Source organism: Eleutherodactylus coqui, chromosome 3 (genome assembly GCF_035609145.1).
Source record: "Eleutherodactylus coqui strain aEleCoq1 chromosome 3, aEleCoq1.hap1, whole genome shotgun sequence".
NCBI lineage: Eukaryota > Metazoa > Chordata > Amphibia > Anura > Eleutherodactylidae > Eleutherodactylus > Eleutherodactylus coqui.
The window spans coordinates 266070909-266095841 of NC_089839.1; the positions used below are offsets into that span (position 1 = coordinate 266070909).

The 24933-nt window shown below is 45.5% G+C and overlaps 1 protein-coding gene across 1 annotated transcript in view; it reads right to left on the reverse strand.

Annotated features, from left to right (window-relative positions):
• The window catches only part of PTBP2 (polypyrimidine tract binding protein 2), a 44860-nt gene extending 37896 nt beyond the window's left edge, over positions 1-6964 (reverse strand). The window contains exon 1 of the mRNA XM_066597378.1: positions 6877-6964. Within this exon, the coding sequence (XP_066453475.1) occupies positions 6877-6884 (8 nt within the window). The 5' untranslated portion in view covers positions 6885-6964. The remainder of the gene's footprint in view (positions 1-6876) is intronic.
• Positions 6965-24933: the final 17969 nt, after the last annotated feature.

Consider the following 24933-nt stretch of genomic DNA (forward strand, 5'->3'; position numbering starts at 1 on the left):
ATAGTCTCAGCTGTCAGCCCCATGGCAGAACCAAGGGAATTTACCAATGGTCTGTTCCCTAATTACAGCTCCCGACGGCTCACACACTACTAACTGGTACTAATAGGCATTAGGACAAGTAGTAGTTTATGCAAAAATGATCGCTCAAAAGCCATCTTTTGAGCAATCATCTTTGTGTGTAAATGCACCTTTAGAAGACAGGATATTTAATTTAATTTACAGATTAGCATGAGGGTAGGGATTGGCAATTAATTGAAATAATTTGATTTGCCATGTTGTACACGAGTCTTTTTTGGGTAGAATTATGAATCAATATTATCCCCACCCCTGTAAGCAATGCCAAAGTCGAGCCCAGGGGAAAGCATGGGGAAAACAACTGGTGGGCAGGATGGCAGGGAGTGCACTATATTAGATAAGTCAAGAGAAGGCAAGAACTCAGCCAGTGTTGTGCTTGATTCCTGCAGGGTCCATGGACTCCGTGTACAGCCATAGGTCTGCAGAGCAGGCGGCAGCTCAGTGTGACCGTACAGTTCAGGAGAAGATTCATGGGGGCTGTGGTGGCAGGTTTGTGGTACAATGGGGGGCTGGGGTGACTGGTTTTATGGAACCCCATCTTTGTGTGTATAGGTAGAGCTCATACCGTATATACCGGCGTATAAGGCTACGGGGCGTATAAGACGACCCCCCAACTTTCACCTTACACGCCGGGAATACAGCGGAGCAAAAAAAAAAAAAAATCATTACTCACCTCCCCCGGCGTTCTGCGGCGCTGCTGCAGGATGTCGCTCCCTCCTGGTCCCCGGCAGAGCATTGCTTTCTGGACGCAGGGGCTTGAAATCCCCGCCTCCAGAAAACACACGTGCCTTCAGCCAATCACAGCCATTCAATGATGTCATTGAATGGCTGTGATTGGCTGACAGCGTGTGTTAGCTAATCACAGTATTAGCTTTCTGGAGGCGGGGATTTCAAGCCCTGCGTCCAGAAAGCAATGCTCTGCCGGGGACCAGGAGGGAGCGACAGCCTGGAGCAGCGCCGCAGAACGCCGGGGGAGGCGAGTAATGATTTTTTTTTTTACATTTTCTTTTTTTGTATTACCGGCGTATAAGACGACCCCCGACTTCAGAGCAGATTTTTCGGGGTTCAAAAGTCGTCTTATATGCCGGTATATACGGTACTCCATTCTTTTACATAAGGGAATTACGTATTCAACAATTCCTTGATAAGTACCGATCAGAATTCTCCAGTTCAGTTTTGATAATCAACATGTACTAAGGGAATTGCTTTAAAAAAAATGAGAATATTATTTAACACGTACTTCCAGTTTATTTTTGTAGCAATATTTTGCCCTCATGAACTGCTTCTCAAGCGGGTAAAGCAGGAGGTTTTCTATACTTTCCTTCATACAAAACGATCGCTTTTGTTACTAAATATATGGTGCACGCAGACTGCTCTCACCTTAGCGTAATAGGACCATATCCGTAGTGAACTGAACTCAGCCCCATAGAAGCCTGTATTATATAGCTAGTAGCAGTGGCCCTGACAGACTGTAAAATGCATCTGTATTTAGCTGGTAGGGAGAGCAGACATAAAACCTGTACAAGTAGCAGTGGCTGCATACTATGTACATCACTGTATCACAAATATATTCTCCACTAGAAGTAATACATTGCCAGATAGATTGCGCGCCATTTGTCAGAGTCACACACTCCGGCCAAATATCTTGTGAGGTATATACACAGGTACAGAAGTCTATGGCTGTCGTATTACAGCTCACAGTCCAGAGAGGTAAGGCCCAATGCCCGGATTCCGCAGCAGAGTTTGACCTTGCCCATGGCCGAGAACATAGCTTACCTGTCCGGGGGCCTCTTTTCTTCATTGCGGATGTGTGTGGAAATGCCAGGCATCGCACACGTGCAGTGGAGGGTTTTTTTTTTTGTTTTTTTTTAAATAAACCCCTGCTTTCCTGCAGAATCCGTAACTCAGGCCGCGGATCGGACAGCTTCCATTGACTTTAATAAAAGCCATGCGTGCGGGAACCGCACTGAAAAATGGAGCATGCCGCGATTTGTTTTCCAGACCAAAAGGTCCGCAAAACAAATCTGCATGCTTTAATACATGTGCGGACACCCGTGCTTCCCTATGGGCGGGTTCATTTGCGGGATCTTCCAGGTAACCCACAAATCAAATCCGCCCGAGGACATTGGGCCTAATACAGTCATATGTATAAGTTATTGCAGGCTGGAGATAATGCTGCTCCCTGACTGTAAATGTCAATTTATGGGGAAATCGCACGTTGAGGACCAGACGAAGCAGTAAGCAAACACACAACCAGATTTATTACTATACTAATAAACAAGCCACAGAACAGATCCTATAAACTGAAGCCATTCGAGCCTTTCTAGAACTTTATCCAAATTACTTACAGTTTCAGGTTAACAATCACGTAAGGCCGGTTTCACGCAGACAAGAATCACGCGCAAAATTTGTGCGCATATTTAGACTATTGAAATGCCACAGGATATCCGCTGCGGACAATCTGCAAACGTCCACCACGTGGAAGCAAACCCTGGGGGTATTTCTACACAGGACTGTCAGGTACTTAAAGGGGTTGTCTCGCGGCAGCAAGTGGGGTTATACACTTCTGTATGGCCATATTAATGCACTTTGTAATATACATCGTGCATTAAATATGAGCCATACAGAAGTTATTCACTTACCTGCTCCGTTGCTGGCGTCCCCGTCTCCATGGCTCCGTCTAATTTCGGTGTCTTCTTGCTTTTTTAGACGCGCTTGCGCAGATGGGTCTTCTCCCTTCGGCTCGGCAGCAGCGGCGTTTTGGCTCCGCCCCTTGTACGCGTCATCGCGTAGCTACGCCCCGTCACATGTGCCGATTCCAGCCAATCGGGAGGCTGGGAGAAGACCCATTTGCGCAAGCGCGTCTAAAAAAGCAAGACGACATCGAAATTAGACGGAGCCATGGAGACGGGGACGCCAGCAACGGAGCAGGTAAGTGAATAACTTCTGTATGGCCCATATTTAATGCACGATGTATATTACAAAGTGCATTAATATGGCCATACAGAAGTGCTTAACCCCACTTGGTTTCGCGAGACAACCCCTTTAAGCTCCAATGATTATCACACAGGAGCAATGTTCTCCCACTGAATAGAGGCGGACCTCGCTGGAGATCTCTACCACCCACACATCTCCATTCAGAGTCAACAGGAAATCGTTCATAGATGAACAGCCGACTGTTTAAAATGGGCCGAAATTCGCTTACGTTTTCAGGTGAGCTAAAAACCAAGCAAGCGATTCTCACTCACTGACCCTGTTGGGTTCCGCGTTTACAGAGGACAGTTGCTCTTGAACGATTACATCCATTGGCTCAAGTAAAAGTACCCTTATGTGACCCCTAAAAATGAGGATTTGAGAACTATTTCACAGCCGATAGATTATGGCTTTCTGGACACCCCAATAGGGGCCCTAATATTATTAGCTGTTTGAAGCCTATTATCAACAACTATCCCCACTAGAAGCTACTGAAAAGAATGTCACGAGGTTCATGGTGTCATAGAGTGGCACAAAACTAGTCAGACTCCGAATTCACCACTTTATTCCATAGTTTCCATAAAATCAGCCTAAAAACATGCAGCGCCCATAAAGTACAGCGTGCCCTCCTATCTGTGTGTGTGCCCCATAGTCCTCAATATTTAGGGGCTGAAGCGTCCCCGTACCAATGACAGCTTTCTGCCTATACCGTGCATAGGGAAAAAGCTGTCCAACTGTTGGCAGGACAGCGGGGTTAGGCTGCTGCTTGTGAATAGGACAGGCATATTCATCATTACACCCCTGGGTAAACAAGCAAAGCACATAGATGACGACCGTATCAAGTGCCGTCTCCAGATCAATTTCAACATGTACAATTGTCTGGCACCGATAACTTGGATAATGGGTTCAACCCAGCAAACACAATTAATGGAGAAAGTAACAAGTAAGGAAGCGTTAAAAAGGGGATTGGGTACGCTGCCTGGTTTACGGGAAGTCACAGTCCATAACAATGGGGTTTTTTTGGTTGCCAAAACTCCACTGCTTTTGCTACAAAATTGTCCGCTGTAGAAAATCAGCATTTCTGGAATGCATCAGCATACCCTAAACGGAGACATCCCCATGCGCAAACTAGCGCCTTTGTGTCACGTAAAGACATGACTAGAGATGAGCGAACGTGCTCGTTTAGAGCAATTACTCGATCGAGCGTAGCTTTTTCAACTGCCTAATTGGGCGAAAAGATTCGGGAGGCGCCGGGGGTGAGCATGGGAGGGAGAGCTCCCCCCTGCTCCACCCCGCCGCCCTCCCGAATCTTTTCGCCTGAGTAGGCAGTTAATCGAAAAAAAGCAATGCTCGATCGAGTAATTGTCCTAAACGAGCACGTTCGCTCATCTCTGGACATGACCCTTCTCATCAGAATCGCGTTTACGGATTTCACCCATTTACAGGGCTAAATCAAAGTGCAGATCCATGTCAAAAACCTCAATCATCAGTGGGTTTTGACTTTTTTTCCCCACGCGGAATTCTCCACGATTGTACGGTGTGAACATCCTGAGGGCACCCCCACCCCTCCAGGTTAACAGATGATTTTTTACCCCTCCAGGTTAACAGATGATTTTGCACAGCAAAATCCAGATGGGTTACAAGCAAATTCTGTCACGGATCGCAGTTTCAGCTTTAGGCGAGGCTCACGCGAATGTGTGTACCGGCGTGTTGCGTGCAGCAAAGACATGCGTACAATGCAGTGTGCCGAAAAAATCTCCATACACTATCTTAGTGTATAGAATACGCACCTAGTGCAGGCCGTGACTTACTTTGCATGTGTGCACAATAAAAAAAAGATTTAAAAAAAAAATTGCACATGTGTAGCCCAATAAAAGTCAATGGGCTGTTGCGTGTTGCAAGTGGGTAAAGTTGCACAGGGAATGACGATATGTCCGTGTCAGACCGGGGTCAATTGGTTTGGGGAAAAAACAAACAAAAAAAACAACTTTTGGGGGGCTTCCAAACCTGCAGCGGGCATCTATAGGCACAGAAGATACGAGACATGTAGGTGAGATATAGGGGTTGTTCACGCGGGTGTATTGTCACTGCGTATTCTGCACACATATCCCACAGCGAGCGGAGTCAATAAGAGTCTATGGACTATTACCTGCGTATCGATACCATGAGAAATAAATCGCAGCATGCTCAAAAATAAAAACGACATGCACTATCTTGGCGAGTATACACGCCAAGACAGCATACGGGTAGAGATGAGCGAGCATACTCGCTAAAGCAAACTACTGGAGCGAGCAGTGCCTCATGAGAGTACCTGCCCGCTCGTCTCTAAAGATTTGGGTGCCGGCGGGGGAGATCTCTCTCACTCTCTCCCCCCTACAAGTCCCCGCTCTCCCCCGCCGGCCCCCGAATCTTTAGAGACGAGCGGGCAGGTACTCGTATAAGGCACTACTCGCTCGAGTTGTTTGCCTCATCGAGCATGCTCGCTCATCTCTACATACGTGCTTTGTCAGTACACAGTATGTGGCGTGCTCCCCGCGCGGGATATGCATAATCGTTCGTGTGCCAGAGCCCTGCGCTCGTTCTCGCGTAAGCGTTTCCCTGCCTATTTTAGCGCTGTAACACGACCGGTGAGCTCTCATCACGTCTCTCCCCTCCCGCCGGCATAGTAACCTGCGCTAAAAAAAAACCCTCGCAGTAGCGGCCGGCTGCAGACCAACGGATTCGCATTGCAGAATCTGCGGCCGCAGCAAATACTATTGGTGCCATGCTATGGAAAGGCGGGCCGCAATTCTCACGCGCATCCGTACGCAGCTGTGAGTGGAAGAATGGGCCTCTATTGACTCTCACTGTCTCCATCCCCCGCACGCCACGCACGCCTTATACACGGTGGGAAGCCGCCCGCGGACGTCAGCCCTACGGCCACTTTCGCACATGCAGTGGGCAAAACCGCGATTTCGATCTTTTGTTTCCGGACGCACGTTGCTGCGGGTTTTAACGCAGCCGGCCATTCTGATGGGCGATGAGGTGCGCGAATTGTGGTAAGCAAGGAGCGCTCGGAAATCGCCACGGTCGAGCGCAGGTCTACGAGGCTCCATGGAAATCAATAGGACCGCGGTGGTCAAACCGCTACGGTAAGAATTAAAACGGATGAGCGAGCGGCCGTATACGGGCAATTGCGTATTTACTGCGGGTTTTTTTTTTTTTGCCCATTCAACTCGACGGACGCAGTGCGTGAAATAAGACACTACGGCGAAATAAAACCCGTAGCCCGCAATTTTGTACACGTTTAACACGACGCGCAAAATAAAATTAGTGTGAGAAACGTACATACGAAAAACACATAATACGGTAAGAGGGGACGCCGCTCGTGTTCTACGTAACGCACAGGTCGCGGCGGCTCCGGACAAGCCTGCGTATTCCCAGTCACCACATAATATTACATAAACAATCCCAGTCATCCTCCACAAAGAGCAGTGACTGAAGTCAGTCAGACATGGCTGCTCCCAGAGAACAATAGAGCTGAGGCGGCGGCGGTGTGATCATGGAGAACAATAGCGCCCGCCAGAAGACAACGGCAGGTAACGGGAGGCGAAGGAGGCTCCTCCGTGACAGACATTCAGACAGCGGCCTTCACACCAGGCCTCAGCCCCGACCGTCCTGTCACCGGCCTCCCCCCAATCACCTCACACAACGCGGCGTCTAGTCACAAGCGCTTCCCGCCAGAACCCAGCTGCTGCGCGCGCGGCGCACACCGGACACTTATCAGCAGGGACACGACAGCAAACACACCCACGTCATATAACCGCAGCCCTGGGCCGTGAAACGTACCCGTCCATTGCCAGATTGGTCGCCGCTCCGTATGTGATTCTAAACTGCACCTCCAACGCCGACTCCACATATAAACAAAATGGCGCCGCCCGACGGGACGGAAATAGCCGAGCGCGGGGCGAGCCCAGTGACGACGATGAACGGAAATAGCCGAGCGCAGGCCAAGCCCAGAGACGACGCTGAACGGAAATAGCCGAGCGCCGGCCGAGGTAAAGACGACGCTGGACGGAAATTACCGAACGAGCGCTCGGAGAGAAGGCGGGAGATTTGTGAAGGAGAGCCGAGCCCAGAGACGACGCTCTACGGAAATTACCGAACGAGCGCTCGGAGAGAAGGCGGGAGATCCGTGAAGGAGCAAGCATGGGGGAGGGAGAAAGAAAACCTTCAGTGGCGGGCTACACGTGTAGTGCTCTGTAAGGCTCATTCACACGGGCATATTCAATTTCAGGCCATGAAAAGTGTATTTCACATCCATATTGCATCGCTATTCTCTGCGTTTTTCATGTGCAGAAAAAAGGGGCCAGCTGATGTCACTTTTTTCTAACTACCTCTTGCGCAAAAAGAAAATTGCGCGCCACTGCGTATTTTCTGCGTTATTATATGACCCCATAACTTTAATGGGCGATTGCTATCTGTGAATGCAGACAAAGTGGGACAAGCTGCATTATTTATTGTTATGCAAATGATCATTTCCACAAAAAAAAACCAAACCGCTCATCCGAGTACACCAATGTAAATGGATGGTGTTGGGTGCTGTAGGTAGACTCATTCACACGGGCGTATGCAATTTTGGTCCTTGTTACATCTGTTCACCCAATAGGTGGCGCTGCAGAGGTATTATACCATCTTCCTTATTTGCATATATTTCCCAGAGGAGCATGCATGGCCTTATAAGTCTCCTCACTAACCTTCCAGGAGAGACAATACCCCTCCCAACTTACATCCGTTCACCCAATAGGTGGCGCTGCAGAGGTGTTATTCCATCTTCCTTATTTGCATATTTCCCAAAGGAGCATGCATGGCCTTATAAGTCTCCTCACTAACCTTCCAGGAGAGACAATACCCCTCCCAACTTACATCCGTTCACCCAATAGGTGGCGCTGCAGAGGTGTTATTCCATCTTCCTTATTTGCATATTTCCCAAAGGAGCATGCATGGCCTTATAAGTCTCCTCACTAACCTTCCAGGAGAGACAAAACCCCTCCCAACTTAAGAAGGCCCAATTGATGTCACCTGTTATTTCATACGGTCTCCTAGCAAAATGCGTAATAAGTAGAGATGAGTGAGTATACTCGCTAAGGCACATTACTCGAGCAAGTAGTGCCTTAGCCGAGTATCTTCCCGCTCGTCTCTAAAGATACGGGGGGGCGGGGAGCGGCGGGGGAGAGCGGGGAGGAACAGAGGGGAGATCTCTCTCTCCCTCTCTCTCCCCCGCTCCCTGCCGCAACTCACCTGTCACCAGCGCCGGCCCCCGAATCTTTAGGGACGAGCGGGGAGATACTCGGCTAAGGCACTACTTGCTCGAGTAATGTGCCTTAGCGAGTATACTCGCTCATCTCTAGTAATAAGTGCAGTGAAGACGCCGGTAACATCTGTAGACCCCGCCATTTTTACGCTCCTTGATTTTCGTGGGCTCTTATGGTCCATATTGTGATTTATTGTTAGGCACGTACATTCCGCATGTCTGAATAAACTAATTCAATGGGTCCGTATTCAGTCAGTTAGAAGTATGGACTGAATATGGAAACAAAATACACCTGTGTGAATGGGCCAATGGGCAAGACCCACCCCCCACGCTCCCCAGACCATTACACCGGCAGTGGGGGCGCTGTGCCTCAGTAAGGGCATGATTGAGGTGCTCACCCGATTTCACTTTAGCAGTCCAGTTCTGTCATTGAGGACACTAGTGGAAACGGAGGCAGTGGTAGGTGGGTGTCCCAGGCAGCGCATCTAATGGGCTCTCTGAGACCAAATGTCCTTCAGTCAAGTGCCTGGAAATGGTTTCAACAGACACAGGGGCCGGTAACGATGGCGCCACCTGTCTCTGGATAGACAATCAAAAGGACAGCGCTTCAACAGACGGATCAATAATCATCTTTAGTCAGTAAATCCAAGGAAATATGCTGAACTTACCCGGTGCCTGGTGGGACTCTGGCTAGATGCCCCACCTGCACCATGCAGTCCATCGTTGCTTCTAATATAAAGTAGTGACACTCCAAACTTCTTAATCCTAGTAACTAGGAGAGCCGCTCCGGAGGTAGAACCCTGCTGTCCCGACAATGAGGTAAAAAGATACTCAATGAATATTTAAAAAAAAAATCTTCTCCTCGCTCTTTAAAATAGATTGGGGTCACCCATATAAATATCCAAGTCCAGGTTTATTGGAATTACAAGCAACACATTTCAGCCACTCGGGCCTTTCTCAAGCATAAAAACTTTCATTGAATTCTATGAATGGACCGAGTGCTGCCTGTGATTGGCTGAGAGCTGTGACCCATCACAGGCAGTGCTCAGCTGTCATCCATGAAATGGCTGAGCACTGCCTGTGATTGGCTGAGCGCTCAGCCAATTGGACACAGTGATTTCAGCCGGCGGGGATTTAAAAATCCTCAGTACAGAGTCGGGATGCCATGTGGCAAGGCCCGCTGAACCCCAACAGTGGCGGAGAGGTGAGTGTGTGTATATATATATTTTTTTTTTTTCTTTTTCTTTTTTACACACATTTGGGATGATTTTTGGGGAAGGGCTTATATTTCCAGCCGCTCCCCCCCTTCCCCGAAAATCATCGCTGCGGAAAGTCTCCTCATCACTGAACACTGTGACAGCACTGTCACAGTGTTCAGCGAAGAGAGGACTCCCCACAGGGGTGAAGGAATCCCGTATCACAGCAGTGGCAGCGGATAACGATCATCGCCCATTGATTTCAGCGGAGCCCAAGCCACTCTTGCGCGTCACATGGCATGCGTCGCAGACAAATTTAAATTGTTTCTCCCAAACGCATGCCTGACAACGGAGTCGGGGGAGTGGTTAAATCCTCTGAATGACTTCTTATACCTACATAGAGGCACCTGTAAGCTGCAAAAATGCCTCCCCTCCCTTTTTTCCCCTGCCCCCATAGACTATGGCGTACATTGACCAAAAGATAGTTCCAGAACTATCTTTTTGCCCAACGTATATGCGTCGGCGCATATTTTGGTTGCGTATGTTCCATTTCTCACGGTTCCACGTATATTTGCCGTGTGAACAGATGCATTAGAAACCAGTGCTTCACATCGGTAGCGTATATACGGCCGGGCGTGAAAACGTGCCGTATATGCGCTTGTGTAAATAAGCCCTAACAGACCACCTGCTGTTCTCGGCATACAGCTCAGGGAGGGAGGCTCATTTACATTCCAATAAAGGTAATCAGCTGCAGTAGTGCCCATTAGCAGCTTATGCAAAACGATTGCTGTCAATCATCCTGTCTTTTGAACAGATTTTGAGCGCTCATCTTTGCGTGTAAATGGGGCTTTATTCTCTTCTCCCCTTTGAAATAACAACTTTTCTATAATGGAAAGGCGACTCACCGTGTCTAATAATGATCATTTTTAGATATGCTTGTAACAGTAGTTAAATGATAATCACAAAAAGTTGTGTTCTGAATGACAGACCTCGGAGTCATCTCCAGTCTTCAGCTTCTGGCTTCATTGCCTAAAATGCTGCTTGAAGTTTCCTACTTATTTTCTTAATTCCGTCTTAAACAAGGACAATTCAGAAAGTTTATCCCAAAACAAGCATTACCGTCCATCGGAAAGCCATCATAGAGTTAATCGGTGGAGATGATTTTGTCTACCTAATTCCCATAATTAATATTTTGCAGTTTAATAAAACACAATCCTGATTATCCGCCGTGCCCAGGGGGGAGATGATGAACCATTTCTCTTCAGTAATAACTTACTGTATTTCTCATCTTGCTTTCAGCCAAAAGCAAATTTCTTTTGGAGAGGCAATAGGTCACTTCACAAGTAACTTTCTGCAATATCTCATGATTGGGATGTCTTTCTCATTTTTCTTCTGGGAAGAGTACAGAGAGATTTGCTGTGACCATTCATGGAAAAGTAGTGCTTGATGAAGTAATCTCGCTCTCATAGCCACAAATGGAACGAGGGTAATTCTTTTTGTGCCGTACATAAAACTAAAATACTTGCTGCGTGTTTGATATAGAATTAAGAAACACTGACAGATGTTAATCTGCATTTGATCATTTGAACAACTGGGAGCCGCAGCAGTCATTGATGACAAATATGAAATAACACCCTTTTAAGGCCCCATTTTCACGGACAGACGATATACGCTATGATCTGAGGCGTAAAAACTCATGAACGGGCACACAAGTCTAACGTTTGTGTGCCCGGTCAGACGGCATGGGCCTCGGTGCATATACGTCAAGGCCGCCATGCCATTGCCCCTTCCCATTGCCAGCTTACCTCCGCACTTCTTCCTGCTCGCTGTTTGCAATGCGCCGGAAGGGAGAAGAGAAGAGGGAGGGAGTTTAGCAGTCACGCTGCTAAACTCCCCCCCACCTCCCTTTTCCGGCCACTGTCATTGGCTCCCCTAGGAGCCCTTGCAGCGAACGATGTATTCCGGCCCAAAAGATAGTTCCAGGACTATCTTTTGGGCCCGACGTAAAAACCCCCAGCGCTATATTAGGCTGGCCGGGTGCTTTTACGCCACGGGAATACAGCCATGTGATCTGATGCATTAGAATCCAGCAGGCTGCAGCGTATATCGGCCGGCCGTGAAAACAGCGGTCCGATATACACTCATGAAAAAGAGCCCTAAGATTAATAATTGTTCTAGTTTGGTGAAAATAAAACTTAAGTGGCCATTAAAGGTGCCCATAAGTATTAGATTATAATTAATTAATACGTATGATTTCAACCAAAACAATTGTTCTATGGGTGAAATTTGACAATGACTGATTGTTTCAGTGGATCGCTGACAGACTAGCATTTTTTGGAAAGAAGTCAGCCACATTTCAAATTTTTGTCCGACTTTGAAAGAACATCCCCAGAAAGATTGTTTGTCCTTTGCCTGGTGTCATTGGACATGTATGACCAGTTTGAATGACTGTGACTGCCAATATGGAATAACATTTGTATGGCCACAGCTGTAAAACTATGGTCCACCAGACAATCGCTTGCTCAACGGTTTTTTGACCATCAACCTACCACTATCTAATGTGAATGGCCACCATAACTTTTTAGCAAACTTGTGCTTATGTGATACCTAGAACAGTCTCACCTTTAAAGCAGATCTGTCACCTCGATCTATAGTTCTATGTAGGGGGAATGATATTCCAGAGACTGGTCCACTCTTCTATTTGCCCAAATGATGCCAACCATATTGTACCATTTGACTAATAGAAACAATCAAAGAATGCAGCTGACTTGTTCTCTGTATTCATGAGTGAAGAGCCATTCTCACAGTGTATGACGGGCTGGCTACTGTGCAACTTTAGGCTTCATTCACATGAGTGTATATCAGCCCTGTTTTCATGGCTGGCCGATATATGCTACCCATCTGAGGCATTGGTTTCCAATGCCTCAGTTCAGATGGCTGTCTTTGTGGTGCGTAAAATAGCTGGCCGGCAAAGATAGCGCAAACGATGCGCATTCCGGTTGGCCGTTTTTTACGACAGCCAGAAAACATAGTTTTGGAACTATCTTACGTCCGGAATATGGCGGCCAGGCCCATAGACTGCTATGGGAGCCACTGAAAAAGGGAGGTGGGAGGGAGTTTAGCAGCATCTCTGCTAAACTCCCTCCCCCTCTCTGCCCCTTGCCGGATGTTGGCAAAGGAATGGGGCAGGAAATTAGCACACTAGCTCCCACCCTGTCCCGCCCCCTCCCATTGCAGGCAGCCGGCAAGGGGCGAAGAGAGGGAGGGAAGGGGGTGGGAGTTTAGCAGAGCTAAACTCTCTCCCCCCGCCTGACGGTATCCCGGGCTTGGCGTATGCTTGATTGGCCCGGGTCGTCTGAAGGAGCGCATAATCGGGAGATGCACCTGTGACTTGGTCACAGCTGCCTCTCATTTATGAGATTTTTGGTTGCGCTGTGGCCGTGACATGGCCGACCCATAATCGCAGCGCCCATGTGAAAGAGCCCTTATACTGAGTAAATGAGAAAAATGCATACCTTGTGGACCTATTATGACCATTGGCAATTAGGAAAATTGAAACAGGTTCATGTTAATTTAGTCAAATGAATCCTAACTGATTTGCCATATTCATCAAGGATCCCGTTAAACCCTTCCTGACATCCGCTGTACACGTACCTTGGATGCTGGATGTCATTGTACAGAGCATGCTCCGGACCCCACGCTTCATGCGGCAGGTGCCGGCAGCCCTTAAACAGGATCAAACTTGTAATGGCAAATCGGTTATAACTCATTTGACTAATTTATCATGACCTGTTTCAATTTTCCTTGTAGTCAACAGTCATAATGGGTCCACCAGGTATCTATTATTCCCATTTACTCCATATAAAGATTAGTAAGTGGCACACGTTCCTGTTAAAAACGCTTTGGACTGATTTCACCCTAAAGTGGCCAACTTCTTTAGGGCTAGGACTGCATTACGATTTGGTTCGCTGAACGGCAAGTTTTAGACAGGTTGAGCAAACAAAAACATTTGTGACACTTGTCTGTGACCTGCTGTCACGTGACTTTTTTGAAATTTGTAATGGGGTTGTAACATTCGCACGCAACCTACATTGCAGTCAATGGTGACAAAGTTTCTGTGACAGTCGCAATGCGACCCAATTGCCAATCATTGAATTTGATGCCACAATGCAAACAACATATGTTATTCCAGGGAGGTTCATTCATCTCCTGTATTTCATCATAAGTCCACTTTTACTTTCGCCACATTAGATGCTGTTAATGTTCATTAATGACCCTAATCTTGCCCCTGCTGGTACGCTGTTCTTTAGTGTTATGTAAAATAAAGTTCTCGGATTAGGTGTTAAAACTTTGTTCCAAAACGGCAGTTTGTGCTTTACCATGCTTATGCTAAGTGATGATGAATGTGCTCTTATTAAAGGGAACTAATGTGTTCATGATGCATACGTTCATTATAGAAGAAATATAACATATTGCGCTCATATGAAAGTGCTTCAGGCATTTTACTGCTAATTTTCTCATCAATAATTTTCAGGTAGAAAGATTAATGATGAAATTAACACATTATTGCTTCTTTTTCAGGAAACAATTTCACTTACAGCAAACGTAAATTGCTACAGATTTTTTGGTCTTTAAATTAGAAGCTGTGTAGGCTGTGTATATCTAACTGCGTGTGTCCTCTCTGCGTCACGTAGATCGTGCCTTCCAATTGACAATCTTAAGGTGCATTTACACACACAGATGATCGCTCAAAATACATAAGAAACTGACAGTTTTGAGCGATCATTTTGCATAGGTACCAATGGGCTAATCAGCCCTTTAGTACTTCATTTGCATGTATTTAGAGAACTGCGGGTGGTCTGTTCTCTAAATACATCGCTATTGTTCTCCAGCGGGACAGCAGCTGTTAACAGCTGTTAAGGAATGTTATCAGCGCTGCCCGCAGAGAACTCAGTGTGCGGTCCCTCTTATCAGGGACGGTGGATTTCATGCGGACCTGAAGTCAGAGATGGACGAAAAGTGCACGGTAAGTGTACGATGGGCGCACATTTACAAAGCACCATATGGTGGCACAGGGAGTGGTTAAGGCTTTGCGGTGTGCAGCTGCAAAGGATGCTGCTTGTCTTGTCACATCCTCCATGTTATTTACGTCTGGTTCTTCATGCTTTGGTTTTGTGACTAGTACCGTATATACCGGCGTATAAGACGACTTTTGAACCCCGAAAAATCTGCTCTGCAGTCGGGGGTCGTCTTATGCGCCGGTAATTCAAAAAAAAAAAAAGTGTAAAAAAAAAAAAATGTATTACTCACCTCCCACGGCGTTCCGTCGCGCTCCGGCAGGATGTCGCTCGCTCCGGCAGGCTGTCGCTCGCTCCTCGTCCCCGCCGCAGCATAGCTTTCTGAATGCGGGGCTTGAAATCCCCGCTTCCAGAAAGCTAATACACACGCCGGCAGCCATGACAGCATTGAATGGCTGTGATTGGCTAAAGCACACGTGGCTTCAGCCAATCACACTATTCAATGACATCATTGAATGGCTGTGATTGGCTGAAGGCGCACGTGTTAGCAATCACACCCATTCAATGATGTCATTGAATAGTGTGATTGGCTGAAGCCACGTGTGCTTTAGCCAATCACAGGCATTCAATGATGTCATGGCTGCCGGCGTGTGTATTAGCTTTCTGGAAGCGGGGATTTCAAGCCCCACATTCAGAAAGCTATGCTGCGGCGGGGACAAGGAGCGAGCGACATCCTGCCGGAGCGAGCGACATCCTGCCGGAGCGCGACAGAACGCCGGGGGAGGTGAGTAATAAAATTTTTTTTTTTTTCTCCACTGAATACCGGCGTATAAGGTGACATTTGGGGGGTCGTCTTATACGCCCCGTCGCCTTATACGCCGGTATATACGGTAGGACATGATGCGTGGCCTGAAAGCTTGTGGTCATGAAGATGATTCACTATGAGAATTTTGTGTGTTCGAAATAGCCGATGCCTTTGCATTACAACTACTGCTCCTAATTTTACTAAGTAATTTTCATAAGCGTGGATATTTATATGCGCATATATATATATATATATATATATATATACACATATATAGTGGTAACTTGGAGGTTACTCGCTCACGGAAACCGCTATCTTCTCCACCTAAGATAGTTGGCACCACTCTTACGGAGACTCTGGATACCCGGAACACTTCAAAACTCTGACTCCTGCCAGTTTTATTGCTCAAAGCAAAGGTTCACAGTATTTACACACTGAATATACACCTGGAACTCAATACAGCTTCTGGGTTTGCAACCTGCGGTATCCCTGACCCTATCTCCTACCAGGATATCTAGCCGGATAGGGACAGGGATACTGCGAATTGCAGACTCGTGATCTGGGTTTATGACCCGCAGTGTCCTTGTCACTTACCCCACCAAGGGTGTCTAGAGGGCATCCTCCCTTGTCAGACTCATGACGGACACAGCCTGGTCCACATCGGACCTCAGGCTTACAACTTTGGTAGTCTCTCTGCCTGCCATATTCATAGGTGTTCTCTCTCATTTCGAGTACACATCATGGGTCGGGCTATCTACTAGTACTAGTGTCTGTGATGGAAGGACCCCTTTAACTGCACTTGGAACTTCATCATCACCTTTCTGGCCAATTTGGTAATTTACCTAAACAACAATACAAATTTGACCATAATTTGAATTCACTGCTTTCCCAATTTTTTTTAGTGCTGGTAAAAACATAAGGCGGCATCTAAGAATGCAGAGACGTTAACGAAGTAATAGAAAACCCTTTTGTAATGACATTACTTCATATAAACTGCAACTGCCATACACTTTCCTGTTTTTCTCTATGTGCGCATCTATTAAGTACGAAACACAGAAGACTTCTTATTAAGATAAAGCATTTACATTAACGAATAGTGGATTTTTAATAGTATTTTACCGCTTCATTTTTATTATTTGCTTCTTCAGCCCCCAATTTGCTTGCATATCATGAATAGATAATACAATTTGTTGCATTAATTACTATAAGGGTTTTCAACAAACTATTTCAAATGTGCCGGAGAAAATCATATTGCCAAAAATGAGCTGATTATGATAATATGCATCTGTTTAAGGAAAATTATCTCGCACATTTCTTTATAAAAATATTAAATTTTCATTTAAGCACAATTTAGATCTTTTTTTGTAAATGACCACATTAATGCAGTTTCTTGGAGCAACCATTGAACCATGGTACGCAGAAAAAGTGCGCTGCCTGTCTGTGAGCATGCTGCTTTCTGACTTACAACTTATGACGAGTTCTAAACTCTTCATTTATTAGTAACTTCTATTTGGCAGTTTATATCATAGGCGCCTCCAGCTTTCTTTGGCATGTACATTTACATAATGTGTTGTTATGTCTAAATTGAAAACTAAATGGCTCCATGTGGTCTTTAAATGACAAGTGCTTGTCAGTCTCATGCAATATTCAGAGGCAATAGATCCAAATCACGAGAGCACTTGCTGGGATGTTAAAATAGTATTGTGGTTATATTTCAGATGCCTTAGATGAAGAATAGACTGTTGATACACAAAATGAGCTCTGCGGTGCTTTATATTTACCCCCTGCCTTCTGGAGTTTGCCATAGCTGTGAAGTCACAGCTGTGACCATATTACCTATAAGGGAATTTGATTTAAAGGGCCATGGCAAGTTAAAAAAAAAGCAGCAGTCCAGTTACCTTTAAAACTTTATTTCATCACATGCTTAGAACCTTACATTTGGAGTGTAAATGTCCATAAAGCATACCTAACTTTTCAGATGACTTTTCAGAATGTGTGTACATGCGGAGCAATACTATTATGGCTCTTATATGATTTGCATCCTGTATTTCCCCCCTCATCAGACTCTAAGTCCTTTCTGGACTGGTTTTATGATCCTAAGGCCTCATTAAGACGAGTGTGTATAGGTTCCTATAGAAGCGTTCATATGGACGATTGTTAGATGCGCTAAATTAGCGCATCTAACAAGGATAGGACATGCATGGCTACAATGCCGACATCGCAGGTCTGTGCTGCGCCATGTGCAAGAGTTTCCATTGACTCCTATGGGAGCATTAGTTAATGGAAACTCCTGCACAGGGAATAGGTTCCCTGCTGCTTACAGAAGGGCATTTAAAATGTGCTTCTGGCCAGCACAGTTTAAATGCCCTGCTGTAAGCAGCGGGGTATTCCTCCTGCCCCCGTGCTGGACAGTTTCCCAGCAGCAGGGGGCAGTAGGGGACTCCCTCTATCTCTCTTCCCAAGGTATTTCCCTATAGTGGGGAGAGAGAGGCAGCAGTGTTACAGGGTTTTCCCAGAGAGCGTGGGATGAGAGGACGGGGCTAGAGGGATCCACCCCCTCTATGTTTGCTATGGCAATCTCTGTGAGGTGCCATATTGCCCTATCCTCTCTAGCCACGCCCACTCTTTCTGTGCTATGGGGATATACCTCAGGGATCCCCATAGCAGGGAGAGACACAGCGCGGCTATGGGTTAATCCCCCATAGCAGGGAGAGAGCGGAGCAATGGAGGATTAACCCATAGCAGGGAGAGACACAGTAGTGCTATGGGGTAATCCCCCATTGCTCCGTGCTCTCCCTGCTATGGGGGAGTCTCGAAGACCTGCAGGGTTTCTTCTCTCTCTCTCTCTCTCTGCAATGGGGGACTCCCGAAGCCCTGCGGGGCTTCTCTTTTTCCTCCAGCTCTCTTTGCTGCGTGCTTTCCATAGGCTCCTATGGGAACCTTGAATGCACGCAGCACACACCTCAGATCGTGTGAATGGGTGACTTCACAAAGCTTGAAACCGCTCGTTCACGCGATCTTTTCGCGGCCATAGGGGCACTATTTTCTCGCTGCTTAGCAGTGCGAAAATAGCACTTGTGTGAACGAGGCTTTAGGCGGTTGTGAATGTTAATCAATGCAGGCTTACTGAGGTATAACAGAACCTGCATCTAGATATTACCTAGGGAAATAAGTTACCTTCCCATCAATAGAAAAATTACCACTTTAAATGAAAAAAAAAAACAAGCTGTAAATGGTCAAAATGATATCTACTTGTGCCTAACCTGTGCCATGGAGTATGTAATAGAATGCCTCTCCTTACTTACTGCTCAAAAGAAGCTCCTATCATCATGCACATTTTCATGATTTAATTTGTATGCTACTGGAATTGAAAAACTAGCTATAATAAATAAAAATTCATTTCCCTGTACATTTTACTAAAAATACAGTTATAGACTCCCGCTACAAAGATAACAGGTAATGAATGCAGAATTAGGAAGCTCATTGGGTTGCATGGCTGGTTGAATAACAGAGATTTAAGAATTGGTAACCGTTACTGATTATTCTCTGTAATTCATTTTTTTCCACAGAGAAACAACTTTGTATGTACAATGCGTCATCGTCTCATGTATGTAAGCAAAAGCCCTTCTATAAGGAAATCATTTCAATGTATAATGTCCGCATTCTTCAGAATGATGCTGGTACCTTTGCAAATCACAGGAGGACATTGAAGAGGGAGAATAGGAATAAAACAAAGTTGAATTCCTTAATGTTTGTATAGAGTGTAGGCAGGACATATTGGTTACCGCAAACTAACAGCAGGGAATTATCACAGCTACCATCATAAACATGTAAAGAATTGCTACCGTATGGTCAGTTTTCACGACTTTGCAGAAACAACAGTTTGGATGAGGATTTTGATAAGCAAGCATAGGATTTAAAGATTCAGTTACATGGTTGATGTATTGGACCAAACTAGTGATTAGCAAACTTTTGAAAAGTTTGGTTCAGCCGGTTTGCCAGACTTGCAAAACTTTTGGTTTGTTCCAGATTAGTTTGAACCAAACCAGAAGTTCACCAAAACTCCTAGAGCTGGTGTATGACACTGTCTAAGAGCTATAAAAGTTCTGTATATAACATTCTGAGTGTGTTATACAGGGCTTTCATCTCTTTTGAACAGTGTGTATACACAGTGTTCAGTAACGCAAACCAGTGGAACTCCGTTTTGGCTTGAACTTTGCTTAAAGCTCAGTTCAGATTCATGGGAAACCAAATGTTTAACAAAGTTGAACCCAAAACAGGGTCTCGTTCGATTTGCTCAACACTAATAATAAACTTTATTTGTATAGCGCCAACATATTCCACAGCTCTTACATAGACAGGGGGAATACAGAAAGACAAAAGTACAAAAATTACAGAACTACGGTTACATTACAGTAATCAGTTGATGGAAACAGTAGGGGTGAGGGTCCTGCTCCAACGAGCTTACATACTACGAGTAATGGGGTGATACAAAAGGTAAAGGGGCTGGAGATGTGCACGGTATGGCAAGGTGGCGAGGGATTCTATACACATAGACAATGGTCAGATATTTGGCCGTGTGACGGCAGAATCTGTATAATGCAGGAACGGTTTATGATGGCTAGCAGGGATTGCAGTCAATAGGTCAGACCAGGTCAGACACTAGACCAGACTGTGAAACATAGCCATTGCAGTACTTTTGTATTGTAACACTAGCCTCGCTGTATAGGAGCTAATGAAAAAATGTTTTCATTAATGATAATAATAATCGATTATGGCTAGCAGGGATTGCAATCAGTAGGACAGGGAGCATGTTATCAGGCGGTGTACAGAGAGGTTTGGTTTAGGGAATATGGTATGTATCCTGAAGAAGGTGCGTTTTTAGAGCACGCCTGAAGTTTTGTGTGTTAAGGATTGCCCGGATTGTTCTGGGTAGTGCATTCCAGAGGACTGCTGCTGCTCTGGAGAAGTCTTGGAGGTGGGAATAAGAGATTCATATTAAAGGAGCACTTTATTTGATTTCCGTAGCAGAGCGGAGGGTGGGGGCTGGGGGCCTGGATTGAGATGAGGGAGTAAATGTAGGGCAGCGCAGTGCTGTGGGGAGCTTTATGGATAAAGGTAGTGAGTTTAAATTGAATTCTATATTCGACAGGCAGCCAGAGCAGTGACTGGCACAGGGCAAAGGTGTCCGAGTAGCGGCTGGACAGGAAGATGAACTTGGCTGCTGCATTCAGGATGGATTTGAGAGGGTGAGAGTCTGGCACAGGGGAAGCCGACCAGCAGTGAATTGCAATACTCTAGCCGAGAGTGAATGAGGGCAACAGTAAGTGTTTTAAGTGTGTCCACAGTAAGAAAGGGGCGGATTCTTGTGATGTTCTTAAGGTGCCGCTGAAATGTTCAGATGAGAAATTGGATATAGAGGGTAAAGGAGAGATCGGGGTCAAATGTAACCCCAAGGCAGCGGGCGTTCTGTCTGGGAGTTATGGTGGTGCCACACACTGAAATGGAGATGAAAATGAGATTAAATGGAGGTCAGTTTTGGAGAGGTTTAGTTTTAGGAAGAGGACATAGTGTTAGAGACAGTGGACAGTCAGTGGTGTTTTGGAGGACTGTTGTTGTGATGTTAGGTGTATAACTGGGTGTCGTCAGCGTAGATGTGTTACTGAAAGCCAAAACTCCTGATGGTTAATAGGGGCTGTGTAGATGGAGAAGAGGACAGGGCCAAGGACTGAGCCCTGGGGGACCCCAACAGCAAAGGAAAAAGGAGGGGAGGTAGAGCCAGCAAAGTAGACACTGAAGGAGCGGTCAGATAGGTAGGAGAAGAACTAGAAGAGAGCAGTGTCATTTAGTTCAATGGAGCGAAGCATACTGAGGAGGAGTTTATGGTCAACCGTGTCAAATGCTGCAGAGAGATCGAGGAGGATCAGTAGGGAGTAGTTCCCCCTTGATTTGGCTGTCTGGAGTTCATTTGACAGTTTTGTAAGGGCGGTTTCTGTTGACTGTAGAGGGTGAAAGCCGCATTGTAGGGGGTCAAGAAGAGAGTTTTCTGATAGATAGCTTATAAGGTGGGAGTAAACCAGGTCTTCTAATAGCTTGGAGATGAAGGGGAGATTTGAGATGGGTCGGTAGTTGGCAGCATCAGTCAGGTCAAGAGTTGGTTTCTTTTGCAGTGGGGATATGATAGCATGTTTATATGAAGAGGGGAAAATACCAGAGCTCAGAGGTTAAATATAGTGGTGAGATGGGAGATAACCATTCGGGAGAGAGACTGGAGGAGGTGTGAGGGAAGAGGGTCATTAGCGCAGGTGGTGGGGCGAGAAGAGGAAAGCAATCTGGAGACTTCTTCTATCATTTGACTGAGCACAGAGAGTGAGCAGGAGCTAGATGCAGTACTGAGAAAACTGGACAAATATCTGTCTGGGATGATTTAGTAAATCCTGCACTGAGCAGGGAGTTGGACCCAATGACCCTGGAGGTCCCTTCCAACTCTACCATTCTATGATTCTAAGACTAGGGTCGGGGCTGATCTGGGATCGGGAGGTTATTTCCTGCTGGATGTTGTCAATTTTCTTCTTGAAGTAGGCAGCCAGCTCTTCAGCACTGAGATCCATCACTGGGGGCTGCAGTTAAGGGCTGAGAAGGTAGTGAAAAATGTCAAAGTCTTTTTGGGTTGTGAGATAGTGAGGAGACGAGAGGTGAATTAGACTTGTTTGGCATAGTGGAGGGCGAGATTGTAGGTTCTGAGCATGTCCATGTGCATTTTTTGTGGTTTGTGGTATTTTGTCCATGTGAGTTTTTTGTCCATGTGTGTGTAAAAACATGTGTGTATGCATTTTTACGTTCTCTTGTCTGTGCCGTAAATTCACATAAATGTATGATTTTCTGCGAACACGGACAGGGATAATTATTGCTTTCCAATCTATACACGTGACAGTGAGCAATGTTTTTAGCAAAAAAATACATTGCACCCCGGAAAACCCTCGCTCGGCATGAATCCTCGAAATGACTTCCAATGCCTACATAGAGGCACCTGTAAGCTCTTCACAGCATTGGACACTGCTAAATGGCCTCCCTCTCCCTTTCTTTTCCAGCTCGCATAGGAGTCTATGGGACATATCACCGTATATCGGTCCAAAGATAGAACCAGAAGTATCTTTTTGGCCACCATAGAAGCGTCGGTCGCATATGTTCAATTTTTTACAGTGGGACATTTTTACACGCCGTATATTTACCCGTGTGAATGAATGTATTGGAAACCAATGACTCAGATGGTTGCGAATATCAGTCGGGTGTGAAAACGCGGCTGATATAAGCTCGTGTGAATAAAGCCTTAAAGGGGTTTTCTGAGACTCAAAAGAACCCATGGCCATGGAATGTTTTTGTTTACAAAGAAATAAGTCCTCCTCACCTCCTTAAATGGCCCTTGATCTAGCGCCAAATACCTAGTAACCACTGCAGATCCAGAAGAAGCTGGTAGTGGTCTGGTGCACTGCATTGGCTCAGTGGTCATGTGCACAGTCACAGGCCTCAGTGGTCACATACATTTCCTTTACTTTATTGGTGGGCTAATGGATTTTTCTCCTGCACTATTAAAGAGATTGCCAGCCACAATAATCCCTGTCCATATGTCTTCTCAGCAAGTCCATTCATTACATGGATGACCGCTCATTTGAATGATCTATGGGTAATACATTTTTCCTGCAGAAGCTTTAGAGGCAGTGTGTGTCTTGAGAGATCTTGCTCCAGCAAAAACAATTGCTCCCTGGGTATTAGATTAGGGGGACGGGGGCGGAGCTAATTCCCAGAATTTAGCCCTGCCCCCGTCCTGCCTCCTCTCATTGCAAATAGTGCAGAGGGGCGGAGAGGGGGTGGGAGCTCAGAGCACTGTCCAGCTCTTCCAGCTACCTCCCACTGCAGAGAGAGATGCCGTATATCGGCTGGGTGTGAAAACCCAGCCGATATATGGTCGTCTGAATGCACCCTAACACTGTGTCTACACGTTGAATTGCATTTTCAACATGACAGGTTCCCTTTAATTGCCATAAAACTTAAAGGGAACCTGTCACCACCATCTTACTCTGAAAACTGACTTCAATGACTAGTTGGAGATTAAAAATGGATCACTTATAATGGCCTCTCTTTTCCTAATGAGCCCATATACTTCTACAATTAGTTTCCAAAGTTATCCTTCACTGTATGCAAATGAGCAGAGAAGAGTCATCTGGCTGAGAAGAGTCATGCTGATTCATGAGCTGATGATCCAACCATGCATCTTTTCTGTTGATTGACACCCTGCTGCATTCCCTGTTACATAGGAAACCCACCTGTCTATCAAGGGGAGGCTTAGATTAGCTCAACAGCTCATGAATCAGCATGATTCTTATCAACCAGATGACTCTTTTCTATTCACTGTACCCTGCTGACCAGTGAAGTCAGTTTTAGGGGTGAGATACTGACAGGTTCTCTTTATTGTACCGTCTAGATGCAATTTCACTTCAGTAGTACTGACGTCAGGATTTGCTATTGTATATTGTGGGGCACTTCTTCCTATTTCTGTTTTGCCGCAATTTTAGAAAACCGTGGCAAAAAATGCAATATGCTTACAACATGTAAACTCAGCCTAAATACTTTACCATAATGTTGTCGACCATCATCAGATTAACACCTGTGATTGTCTTCGAGTATAGCAAGGTTCTTTCATTTCCAGAATACTAGCTAGGATGAAAACTATTCAGAAGCATGAGAAGTGTATCTAAACGTACTTGTCTAAATATACATATGTTGGTCTATCATTTTACTAAAACATACCTTGCAAGTCCTTGAAATGGTTTCAGAAACCAAATTGTTTGGCAAATTCAAGAGAATGTGAAAAAGATAAAATGAGTGTGATGTGACCTTCATGAAAAGTTCAACATTTAGCATTTTTCTTCCATCACTGCCTGAATAAATACCATTTGATCAATTTAAGTATAACTATTGTTTCAAGGTTTTTTTTTTTAAAAAAGCTATCATGTTTCCATAAGTAATAACACTATTATGAGTTGTATCCCTCATTTTCAGCAGTTTTCACCTCTGCAAGCTAAACATCGAATTGTCAGCCTTCATTGAGCTCAGTTACAGAGTGGGTGGAGACTAGATGCTACTACCCTGTTTCCCTGAAAATAAGACATACCCTGAAAGTAAGACATAGCATGATTTTCCAGGCTTTTTGAGGATGCTTGAAATATAAGCCCTACTCCAAAATTGAGCCCTGCTAACAGTTAATTTAAAAAGTCAATTTAAATAGTGTCCAGGCAGCTATACATGTAAAAAAGTTAAACCTTTTTGAACAAAAATTAATATAAGACACTGTCTTATTTTCGGGGAAACACGGTATGTTTCCCTGAAAATAAGACTCTGTCTTATATTAATTTTTGCCCCAAAAGAGGCACTAGATCTTATTTTTGGGAGCTCCACCTCCAGGAAGCGATGGCTCTTATTGGCTCATCCAGTCAATGCAGCGCTCGATGAACCAATGCGATGGCTGTAAAAAATGTATTACAAAATTTCTTATCTACACTTAGGGCTCAGTCA